We start from the raw sequence: 11918 nt of genomic DNA, 5'->3' as shown, positions 1-11918 counted from the left end.
TCATAGCCTAGAGGTGTGATACATAACCCAAAAGTCTGCTGGTATAATGTGACAAAAGTGTCTTACTTTTTGATGTGGACTATGACCAGTGTAGACCAACCTTTTCCTGCCTCCACAAAGCTCATGAGCTGTCAAGCTGCAGAGCTAACCCACCTCACTGGGGACAGTTCAGTAAACAACACAGATAAACTCCTGTGTGTCCTTGGCACCTCCAGCTTCAGATGTCCACAGGAAGCTGCCTTTGGAATAAGGTTTCTTCTCATGCTAGGCTTCTGACTTGCTCTAGAATTGCTCTGAAAGGCAAGATACATTGTTTTCTTTGGTCCATGGAATTCCCATTTTTTCATGGAAAGATAACAAGAAGAACCTGTGAAGAGCTGCTGAGCAAGAAGAAAAAGAATGGCAGCTATTTAATACGGGAGAGTGAGAGTGTGGAAGGAGCCTTGTGTCTCTGTGTTTTGTAAGTACTCTTATACTGATTTTTTATGAGCTTTCAGTTGGATCCAAAGACAACAATCATCTTCTCTAAAATTAATAGTTCTTCCCTGATATTAACAGACTCCAAGGGAGTGTGTCTATGTATTCAAGTAGTGCTGGTTGCTTTAGGTTTCCTTTATAGTGACAAATGAGGGGGTAGCATTTCCAAAAAGCTATCTTATGTAACAGATGATAAATGAACTATAGTCTGGTGATGCTGGTCTCTCTCTGCAGACAATAGAGGCAGCCCAGAGAAAATAACTCAGCCTGCCAAAATATGCTAAGATCCCTACTCAAAGTAACTGCCTCTGTAATGATGAGTAAACAGCATTTTAGCACTGTTGAGACACTTGAAAAATCTCATGGTATGTTACAAAACACTTCCTTCTTTGTAGACTTTCTGTCTGATAAAAACTCAGTCTTGTGTTTCAAAGGAATTACCTGATATAAGAACATAGGCTGAGGCTGAAAATTACAAAGTTCTGTTTGAATTTATATGACAAATCCACAGACAAGATGGACATAGAAAACTGCTACTTCTAGTCCAAAGTTTTAATTACTACAATTAAAATTTTATTTTTTTTTTTTCTGTAGGGAATAGCACTTTTATTTCCCTATTTACTCTTTTCATATATAATTGATCTGTTCATAATGCATTCAAAGTTTAAAAACTAGAATCTAGGTCTTTGTTTGCACCTATGAGGTTTTGCACTCTTGTTGCAGATACATTTGAATGTGACATGAAAACCTTTTAACATATCTAATTAATGAACAAATATGAGAAGATATTTTTATCAATCACTAAAAATGAATTTGTTATGAAACAAATCAATGGAAAGGGGAGAAAAAGAGAGAGAGAAATAGAGTACTACTGGGTTGGCAGGTAGAAGAAAGCAGATCTTCAAAATAACAGAATGAGTTGAAGAGAAATAGCAAGTTGGGGACAAACAGAGCCCTCAGCAAGACAGCTACAGGAACCTGTTTTCAGTATGGTGTGGAATGAGACAGTGCAGGGGCTGAGGGGAGGGCAGGGAGGTGGGAGGGAAGGCACATGCATACCTTGTCAGAAGGGACAAATGGGGAACCTGACACAGAGGAAGAATGACCATGTTAGTTAGAACCTGGGTTAGGCTTTCTGCCACACCAACACAGTTGCTTTTCCTTTCTTTTTTTTTTTTTTAAGGGCAAAGCAGATTTGCCTTGTGATATCTTGCAGACATACTTTGGCCTGTCACATCTGCCTGCCACAATATTCTGTGCAGGCACATGAAAAATCATGACTCCCAGTTTGCTTTTGTGGGTTTTAGTGTTAAAAGCTGATAAAAACTGAAGTGTTTAGTGTATTTGCCTATAAGCCTGACATGAACAAATGCCATAGTTAAACTGCGAGAGTGGCAGCAGTGGTACACAGATGGTGGCTTGCACAGGTCAGAGCAAGGCTTGTGTTCAGACAGCACATGGAATAGTATTAGTGCACTGGCTGAGAACTGCCCCAGAAACTGGGCTGCCTGGCAGTGGTTCACTGGGAAAACTGCCCTAAAACTGGGGGCAAACAACACTGAAACTGTTAGTGATGTTCAAAGGCAACTTTTGAATTAGCATTGCATCTCAACACCTTGTTTAGCACCTAACACGGCTTATGTGCAAATTGATAAATCCTTCTCAAATTACCTGATTTGTGGGCAGAGACATTGATCCACTTGCTACAGCAAACAAACTTTCTTGTCCTTTTCTAGTGGGACATGGTGGGGAGTGCATTCCCATGGAGGACCTGGGAGGCAGAATGGTGTGATCAGTTCAAATGCATCTCTCTAATTGGTCAAGGTGCATGGCTCTTCCTCCACAGCACACTGTCTCTTTCATCTAGAATTATCCCAGGTCTCTGTCAGCACTTCAGTTCAGACCTACTGGTTTTGCTACTGTTCTCCTTACTGTTTTCCCTCTCACCCCACTTTTCTTCCAGACCAAACATTTTGTTTATTTTTACCCTTTACTAGCTCTTGGTAAGCATTTAGTAGTTAATAAGGAGGCAGAAGTTTCCATTTTAGTGGTAGTTTCATGTTTATTTAATAAGAATTACAGTACCTGAATAACATCCAGGCAGAAACGTTTTAATATTTAGTTGATCAGTAAAGAACAAGTTTCAAAAATGATCAGTTCCCGGTATTTCTTTTTCTCACTTCTCTGTAAGCACTCACATTTGTAAAAGTACTTTTCAGCAAGGAACATGTGTATTTCCACAGGTATCTCAAGAAGACAAAAACCAAAATATGCATCCCTGTGATACTACTTTTTGAATTAAACTAAATGTATTATAACTGAAAGCCTTATTCTAATTTCAGTTCATAGTAACTTTTTTTGAAGAACAAAGTAGTTTATTTTCAGTAACCTTTCACTTCTGTGCAAGTGCCCTGAGCCAGGTTTCTGCCCCAAGATTCTCCTTCTCATGACAGTTCACTTCACATAGCCACAGCTGAAGTCCTCCTGATGAACAGGCACACAAGTTAAAAAAACTTATTTTCAGATGCTGCTCCCACCTCTCCCCAACCTTCTCACTTGTTTGTGATGTATATTTTCTTGCAACTCTGCTACCTTTTTTGATCACAGTCACGATCTCCAGTCCACCTCCTGAATTGCTGCTACTGTGGTATCTGATAAAGCTTTTATTTCTGTTGACAAATATATCCAAAGACATCAGTAGCCTCAGTGTTCAAACATGTCCTTATTATAAAAAATAACAATGACTAAAACCTTGGGAAATGCAAAGGAATAACATTATTCTCAGAAGTAGGAGCCATACCGTCATTTTCTGGGTGCTAGTGTCTGGAGGCCATTTTCTGCCTACATCTCTCCAAGAATTCAACAGCCTTCCTGTGACACAAATACAAAATGAAGGTTAGAGAAGTGAGGAAGATAAGAAAGAGATGAGAAGAGGTGCTGTTTGTGGAATGAAATTATGCTTGTTAAAGGCCTGTGTTAGGCTTAGTTCATATGTTCTTTGAAACTCCTGGTCAGAGTAATTGTGTATTTCAAGATGTTAAACCTTCACTCATTTTGTAATCTCTAGGATCTCTTCTCTTTTGCTTTCCTGTCTCTGCCTCATTCAATTTTACTGCACTTCTCAGGTCTTTAATACTGTTTACAGATATGTCCACTTTGTTAATGTGATGTGTTACATATACAATGTTTTTTCACAGTTTTGAGGACCTCATCTACACTTACCGTATCTTCAGAGAACACCAAGGATATTTTAGAATACAGGTGAGTAACTCTCATTGCATCTCTAAAGATTGCATTAAGTATCATAGATTTTTAAAAAACCATAAATTAAAATATCTTAGATTCATCTATGATCAATGATCTATGATAGTTTTAATATATTATCATTTTAGTCTAGATTAAGAAAAATCCATAAACACAATACTATAGAAAATATTTCCAAGTTTGCTCTCTACTCAATTCTTATTATAGATGACTTCAAAAAGTAGCTCTTGCGTTTGTAGAATTTCCATATAATCTAAGTGGCTCTGTTATTTATTAACCAGCTGTTTTCTCATTTGACCATTTCTTTTTGATAGCACTGATGAAATATCTATTACTTTTCTTACTTTCTCCTGTTTCTTACTTTCTCCTGTTCCTAATTACCTTTTTCTACTTGAAAGCACTGCTAGTGCAGGCAGCATTTCATAAGGATCTGGGATATTGCAATGATCTTTTTGATTTGAAGAATCTATAATTCTGTGTGATTGTGAGGCACCTGAAGTGACAATGCCAAATAATGCTGCTTATTCAAGTAAAAGAAGTGTAAGAGAGACTAATGCATCAACCAAATCCCCAGGAAATGTGAAAGGACACTTAAAAGCTGGCTTACTCCCCTGCTTGTACTAGCACAGCCAAGAGGACTGCCAATATTAAGCAGCATTTAAGTGGAATGAGGAAATCACTTCATAAAGAACACTCCAAGCTCTCATATGCTGGTAATTTATTGCTTATTAGTGGTTTTGCCTGTGCATGAAAGACCCAATTTCCCATGAAGAAGAATGGTTTGCTGACAAAAAATATTCTGTTTTGGACTTTATCCACTCTACTGGGGTTATGCTGTCATTCTTGCCAGCAGGTAACCCGGATGTTTTTAGACTTTTCAAACCCATTCTTCCTTATAAATTTTTGCCAATAGTGTGAAAGAAGAATTCAGTTCTTAAAAATTTTAAATCAGATTATTTTGGCTCACTAAAATAATTGACTGAGATAATGTATTGATGGTGGAAGAGAGGTTGTTTGGGTTTTTTTTTTTAACACCAGATTCAGACATGAGCTTTCTAGAATGCAGCAGGCTGGCTCCAACCAGCTAAGCACCCCTACAGCTGCTCACTCTCTCCCTCCTTAGTAGGACAGGGTTGGGGGAAGAGAACACAAAGAGCAAAAGTGAGGAAACTCCTGGCCTGGATAAAATACAGTGTAATAGGTAAACAGGTAAAGCAAAATTGTGCACACAAGCAAAACAAAGAAGTTTAGCAACTCCTTCCCATCAGGGGGCAGATATTTAGTGACCTCCTAGAAAGTGAGGCCTCAGCACACACATAACCACAAACATCCTCCCTTTCCCTATGCTTTTATTGCCGAGTACAGTGTCAGATGGGGTGAGATAGGACAGCCAGAATCTTGCACACCCCCAGCCCACTCCCCAGGGGAACCAAGTGCAAGAGACATCCTTAGTGCTGCACAAGCACTTTTCAGCAACAGCCAAAATGTGGTGGCTGTGTTATCGGCACTGTTTCAGTCACAAATTCAGAGGACAGCTCTATGTAGGCTGCTATGAAGGAAGTTAACTCATCCCAGCCAGACCCAGTACACACAGGCATTGGGACCCAGTCCATCCAGGGCTGAATGAAAGATGAAGGATGCAGAAAACCAAAGAAAATAAATACGTTTCTTTGGTAGCTAGCAGATTAAGAGAAAGCCCCATTCTCTTTTAACGACTACTAGTAGGCTGCTCACTGTCTGTCACTGCCCTGAAGTCACAGCACTGTAAAGTCCATGCACAGATCCCCGCAGGGCTGAGCTGCAGGAACAGTTCAGTCCTGTCAGATGAACTCACACTTAAAGAACAGTTTTTTGCACATGACCTTTGCTTCCCAATGCTGATATTTTGTAAAAGTTTGAGTTCTGTTTGTCACCTAGTTATTTAAAGGCAGAATTTTTAGTGAGAACTAAGTATGTTATCACTAAACTTTTGCTCTCAGACCACAGTGCCGTGTGTAATGCTGTCGCTCTTCAACACTTTGCTGTAGTGGATCGCTGTAGCACACATCTACACCAATAATTTAACTGATGTTCTTTTTGAAAAAAAAAGATGGTGAGGAAGGTTACTTTTAATGCCATAACCATGGCTCCAAACAGGTGTCCCTAGTGTTTTAAGGACAGTGCAATATTCTGTCACCAAATCTGTTTACAAAACAGCTCCTTGGTAAATAAGAAACAACTTATTTACCAAGGAGCTGTTATCATTCTTTTCATTTAGGGAACTCCATGTGAAGGGAACTTGCAAACATTTTGTTATCCTTTCCTTACAGACTTCTGAAGGTGTTCCAGAGAGAACCTTCAAAACATTAAAGGACTTAATATACGCATTTGAAAAGCCAAATCAAGGACTGATAACAAACCTCCGCTACCCAGTGAAGAAACCTAAGGCCTTGCAAGGAAGCCAGAGGTTCAAGTCAGGAATGGACAATGTTTATGATGGTGAGAAACTTAGCTCTGCCTCTGTGGATTTTTTAAAGATGACAGCATTGACATGTTTGTGGTGAATACTTGCTAAACATTGTCTTGCATGGACAGAAGTTTTACATCCTCCCTTCTCTCTTATGTTCACTGAAATGGTGATTCTTAGCTCACAGGTTACTTACCCTCACCCACTACAAATGAACAAATTAAAATTACTAGAGATACACAATGATGAAAAAAGCTGCCTCCAGCTCTCTCGTTCATGGATGTCGATGCTTTTAGGCTGGAGAAGACTGGGAACCAGTTTTACTCAATGTGCTTCTGCCAAGATACCAGGCCCTTGCACTTGGGAGTTAAGGCTGTCCTTTACCTTCATTGTCCAGGTTTTAGAGATATGTTTATATCAAAACCTTACTCAGTTAGTTCTAAGATGGGCAGGCAAGCAAGCCAGCTTGTGATTTGTATTCAAACATGACTAAGTGATCAGCATATAGCCTTGTGCTCTGGATCATAGCTTTGGAACCAGAGTTCAGCCTCTCATTACTCTTCTTCTGCTAATTTATGCTCATGAGTCCCAGATGTAGGATGAGGATATGATGCTTCTACCTGACAGAATTATGCAAATGGATACCATAAAGACAGAGGTTCTCATAAAGCTTTAGACTGTGTTTTATAGCCTTATGTCATCCTTACATCCTTGTTTTGAGAAGCATGACTGCAGATACTGTTGATAACTGGCTAGTATCCCTCACACCATTCTTCATGTTCCTGCTGTGCAAGACTGAGCTGCAGCATCCATCAGGCCATGGGCTGCAAAATAAGCCTGGGACTGTTCCATGACCTATGGCAGAATGTGCCAAGAGCCCCAGCCAGGGCACAAGTGAGTAAGGGAAATCCTTTTGCTAAGTACAGATATCATAAAGGAAACAAAACCTGCCCTGTGATTTGCATCTCATGCCCAACAGCAGCTCAGCATGGTGGTGTGGGGCAGTGTTATGATCCAGTTATTAAAGTTATTAGAAATGCCTCTGCCCAAATTAAGGTGCAAATGATACCATATGCCAGTGGCAATAGTTTGGGTTTTATTTGATAGTAAATATGAGAGGGAGAGAGAGAAAAAGGAGAGTAAAAGAAGAGAAAGGAGAAAGAGGTGGGGGGGACAGAAAGTGAGTGACAGAAAATATCACCACTCCGTGAACCCTAACAATGTTCCTTTGATCCTCTCAGCTGATCTTCTTGGTGGTGAAGGTCTCACCAAAATGCACAGAATCCAATGGCTTAATATACACTCAGGCTGGGTAGGAAAACCCAGGCACCTGCCTGGGGCATGGGGGAGTTTGCCATTGTCTCTTACAACAGACTCTGGGTGTTTTGCATCACGTGCAGTCCTGTGATGGAAGGCTTCAAGAACGACTCTGGGGGGCACTTCAAGGAGTCTTTGATGGATTAAGGCACTCTCTCAGCTGCCTCTCATGTGAATGACACGTGGATGTGGCCTTCCCAAGGTTGGAGGTTCCATAGCCAGTTTGTGTAAGGGACGATGGTTTCACTACCCCTGAGCAGCAAACATGCCAAAACTTCCTCCCCCCACCTCGGCTGGGGGAGAAATCTGTACAAACCTTCTCCCAGAAAAGGGGTCTGAGGGCTACGGCCTCCCCCACCTTGAAGCGAGGCAGAGATGATTCTCAGTACAGCTGCTGGGTTTGGCTCACATTCTTTTCCTTGTTTACTTGTCTGTTTCAGGTGATTGAAGAATGGGTTTTCCTTTATCTAATCTCACTAGTTCAACTTTCAGTCCAAAGTTCCGGTCAGGCAACCTCCTCAGGTTTCAGGGAGGCTTCTTTGGTTGTAGCTTCTTTATACAGTTTTTGTTATAATGAGCAGAACTTTATATCAAAGTTTGAGGCATGAACTATTTCAGACTCTGACAGACAGCCCCTCTGTGCTGCAGTCGCTGGGGTTTCACACACAACAGCAGTGCAACTGCTGTGGCCAAGCTCCCCCAGCACAGCGTGCACTGCTGCAATTTTGGGGCCTGAGCCCCAGCGACCTTGCTGAGGAGAAGCCACAGAGGCACGTTTCCTATGTCATCAACATTACCTTGTCACCTGTATCACACAGCAAATATGCCACATTTGCTCTAAAAATGTTGTTATGGTTTATTATCATTGCTGTTGCAGGGAGACAGAAAATACTGCATGGATATGTTTTTAGGAATTTTTGGTCCTGCAATAGGAATTTTTCTTGAAGATAAACAGTGTCCTCATCTGGAATCACAGGGAGGAAAATAAAGCCTTATATTTCAATGTCAAAATATAGGTAGCCTTCCATAAATATGGAGGCTTTTTAGAAATAATCAAGCTACTTTGGAATTGTTTTTATTAAATTTTGATTTAAATTTCACTTATACAGCATTCCAAAATTCCCTCTCAGGCTGCATTATTACATGTCCACAGCAGGGGCTTATGTAAATGTCATGCTCTCTGAAACACAGGCACTGCCCAAAGCACAGCAATGCTCCCTAAAGCAAGCACGTCCCTCACGTGCTACCAGCAGCTGCCTCTGCTGCACACATGGGACTGAGCGCTCCAGCGCAACCAGTGGAACACCTCAAGGGTCTGAGGTAATGATCCTGGTGGTTGGAGATATTTGAGCTTAATTTTCTAGCTTAGGAACAGCTTTTCTGAGGGCAGCTGTTTGAAGAGCAATAGCTTTCCATAGTGCAGCTTTGAGTTCCAAGCATTGAATTTCTGCCTTTTCCCTGGCTTCTCAAAAACCATAACCAATCTTACAAAGTGTAAGAGAGAACAGGATTTTTCAGGCTCTCCTCCTTTAGCTGGGATGAGAACTTTTCTCTTGGGTATTTATTTACAGAACAAGGGATACATTATGAGAGTCACAGATATCTCAGCTACGGATTTGATTTAGCTAGAAGGGATGATTCCTGACATTTGACTTTCTCAGGAAGGAGGGGGTATCGTGTGAATACAACTGTTTAAAACAGTGCTTGCTGGCTCAGAAAAGGCTTTGCCTTTTCCTGGAGAATCCAGTCCATAGGACAGGGGGCCTAAATGTTGGCCCTGCAATAGCAAACTGAGTTGCTGATACCTGCCCTGCCACAGGCTGTGCTGCTTCCCACAGCCTTTCAGAGGAGCACCTTGCAATGACATCTTTTTTTGTTTGTATTGATTGCTTCACAGAAGTTGATGACAGCGCTGATTATGTTGATGTCCTACCCTGAAGGATCTGCGCCTGATGGTTTCAGAAGCTGCCATTCCAGGACATGCCCTGGCACAGGGCCTCAGCTGGGGAGAGCTTCCAGCTGGGTGTCCTCTGCTCTAGACCTGGAATTACCTCCTCCTTTTGCAGACTATCAGAGTAGCTGTATCTTCAACCAGTAGATCCAGTACAAGCTATTACGCATGTTTGCTCAGCAATAAAAGAAGTACTTTTTGCTACAGACACAAACACACACATGTAGGTATGGGGGAAGGTGTCCATGTATATGTCTTCTGGTGGTTTTTACCCAGCAAATTGTCCAAGATGTTGACTGCTAGAGTGAACATTCTGCTAGAAGGCAGCAATATAAATACATTAAATGAATAGGCATGAAGCAGTAATTCATGGCAGAATTGATAGGTGTTGATAAAAATCATATATGACAAAAACCAAAAACACTGTGTTAAATCCAGGCCATAAAAAAAAAATAACCAACCAGAGGAAAATTGACTGAAATACTTTTAACTTTGAGGAACGGTTCTGGCAGATTACAAGAGGACTACAAGTTGTACATACATGTCAGCATGAACACATCCTTTTTTAAATAGATTCTGTACTTACAGAAATACTGCATTTGATTTTCTACTGCCATTAGTTCTGTATTATGTATATGTCTTTTTTTGTTTGTTTGCTTGTTTTTAATGCAAAAATTTGCTACAATATTAACCCCAATTTTAAATAGTTAATAAATACTTTAATTCTGAAGGTGGAACTAGCAGCCACAGCCAAAACAGAAATGTAGGTCCTGAGTCTTCCAGTCACTACTACAGACTTGCTCACCATTTGAGACTGTGAGGAAGACATTTGTATTTGTTGTATGTTTAAGACCCTTCACAAATTATTTATGTATTTTAATGCGTAATACTAGTTAGATTATTTTTTTCTATTATGTTTCTCTCACACCATTAATTGTCAGAGGAATTTTAGACCTTTCAGAGCTTTGGACTTCATTATGAATTTAACAGTGTTGCAGAGTTTTTGGCTCCAGGCTCAACTAGTATATGTAGCATGAAAGAGACCAAAAAAAATAGACTACTAACTAACCCTAGAAATGCCAAGAAGTACTAAAATATATGTCCAAAACTTGATTAATTGAAAAGAAAGTAGTCATCCATGAAAAACTTACTATGGGACATAAACACCCCAGTCCTTGCTCTGTAGAAGTAAATAACTAATGTGTCTCTTCACGTGCAGAATCCAGCAGCCTGTCTGATAGCTGGTGATCACAGGTAGCAGACTGACGAGCTGCTGTGCTGAGACACCCCACCTCCAGCAGCATGGTCCTCAACAAAGCACAACACTGTAGTTTTTCTGAAATGACAGTCTCAGCAGTCCCCCAGGTGTTCACTCAGTCACACTGATGTTCAGCCTTGGGAAAAGGCCGAGTGACAAGGAATCCCAGCCTGTGCCTCATGGTGCCTACTGAGTGACTGATGGCTGAACAGAGGACAAGGTCCCGGCCGTGGTGCCTTTCAGGTGGCACTTGTCAGCATGTTTTGGACTCAGACTTACACCACCAGTCCTGGTGGCTGTAGCTCCTGGTGCAGGGTGACTTCAGGCCCACACTCCAGTCACTTCCCCAGCATTCCCTTGCAGCAGTCATGTGAAAGGGGACACAGGAAGGATCAAGGACTTAAAAGAGGAAAAACAGACACAATGACATTTACATTACATTCACATTGCTCGCCTGTCCTTTATGGCAATGTTTGTCCTATTAACAGCATAGGAAAATACAGAGGCCGATATAGACATTCCTACACATATTTGCAGGCCTAATATGACAGAAAACATCTCTGCATAAGTTGAGAAAATATGTTCAAAAACTTCACACAGCAGCATCTACCTGCCGGCATCCGAAGGCTGGGTGAGTGGGTGTTTGTCCATGTCGGGGGGTTGAGTAGTGGAGGGAGGGAACCTCTTGTACCTCTTGTACACTCGAACTTCGAGCACATGGTGTAAGGAAGAACACAGTCCAAGAAGGGCATGATCCCGATGTCCCGGGGCGCTCCAGCTGCAAGGAGTACGAGGAAAGGATTCCTGTTGCAGCTTAGGCAGCGGGAGCGGGGGTCGCTGTGTGAGGGGATCGAGCGGCCGGGTCGCGGGGCCCCAGGTTCGGTCCCCACCATCGCCAGGACTCTGCTAAAACTTCCCCTTCCCGCGAGAGAGGCCAGGGAACCACAGGCGGGAGGGGGAGGCTGGCTCTGGCCAGGCCTTAAGCCCTCCCGAATAGGAGAGAAAAGGATCATGGGTACTAGAAAGACAGCAGGAAGGCGAGGCAGGGCTGCGGGCTCCAGGTGGGAAGCGACGGCGGCTTCAATCGGAGGCAGCCCTCCAGAGGCTGGGCGGCTGAAAGACTCAACTCCCCCCGACCACGCAGAGCTCAGCTTAGGAAAAGCATCCCTCTGGATCGCCCCGACGCCACAGGAGCCCTAAAGCCG

At 42.0% G+C, this 11918-nt stretch overlaps 1 protein-coding gene across 1 annotated transcript; it reads left to right on the top strand.

The window, feature by feature from the left end:
* Positions 1-221: 221 nt before the first annotated feature.
* On the top strand, positions 222-9442 carry SH2D1B (SH2 domain containing 1B). Its single transcript, XM_005425621.2, has 4 exons — positions 222-460; positions 3675-3738; positions 6051-6219; positions 9402-9442. Exons 1-4 carry the CDS (start codon positions 222-224, stop codon positions 9440-9442), a joined length of 513 nt encoding a protein of 170 aa, XP_005425678.2.
* The last annotated feature ends 2476 nt before the right edge of the window (positions 9443-11918 follow it).

Source organism: Geospiza fortis, unplaced genomic scaffold (assembly GCF_000277835.1).
Source record: "Geospiza fortis unplaced genomic scaffold, GeoFor_1.0 scaffold131, whole genome shotgun sequence".
In the NCBI taxonomy this organism is placed as follows: domain Eukaryota; kingdom Metazoa; phylum Chordata; class Aves; order Passeriformes; family Thraupidae; genus Geospiza; species Geospiza fortis.
The sequence above is the reverse complement of the archived record's forward strand: the minus strand, read 5'-3'. Positions and strand labels throughout refer to the sequence as shown.

What these genes read in the sequence shown, in the direction of transcription:
- SH2D1B (XM_005425621.2), top strand. Translation starts at nt 222, where the DNA reads ATGTCCACAGGAAGCTGCCTTTGGAATAAGGTTTCTTCTCATGCTAGG. An exon ending in GCCTTGTGTCTCTGTGTTTT is followed by an intron (nt 461 to 3,674) that starts GTAAGTACTCTT and finishes GTTTTTTCACAG; the next exon opens with TTTTGAGGACCTCATCTACA. An exon ending in AAGGATATTTTAGAATACAG is followed by an intron (nt 3,739 to 6,050) that starts GTGAGTAACTCT and finishes CTTTCCTTACAG; the next exon opens with ACTTCTGAAGGTGTTCCAGA.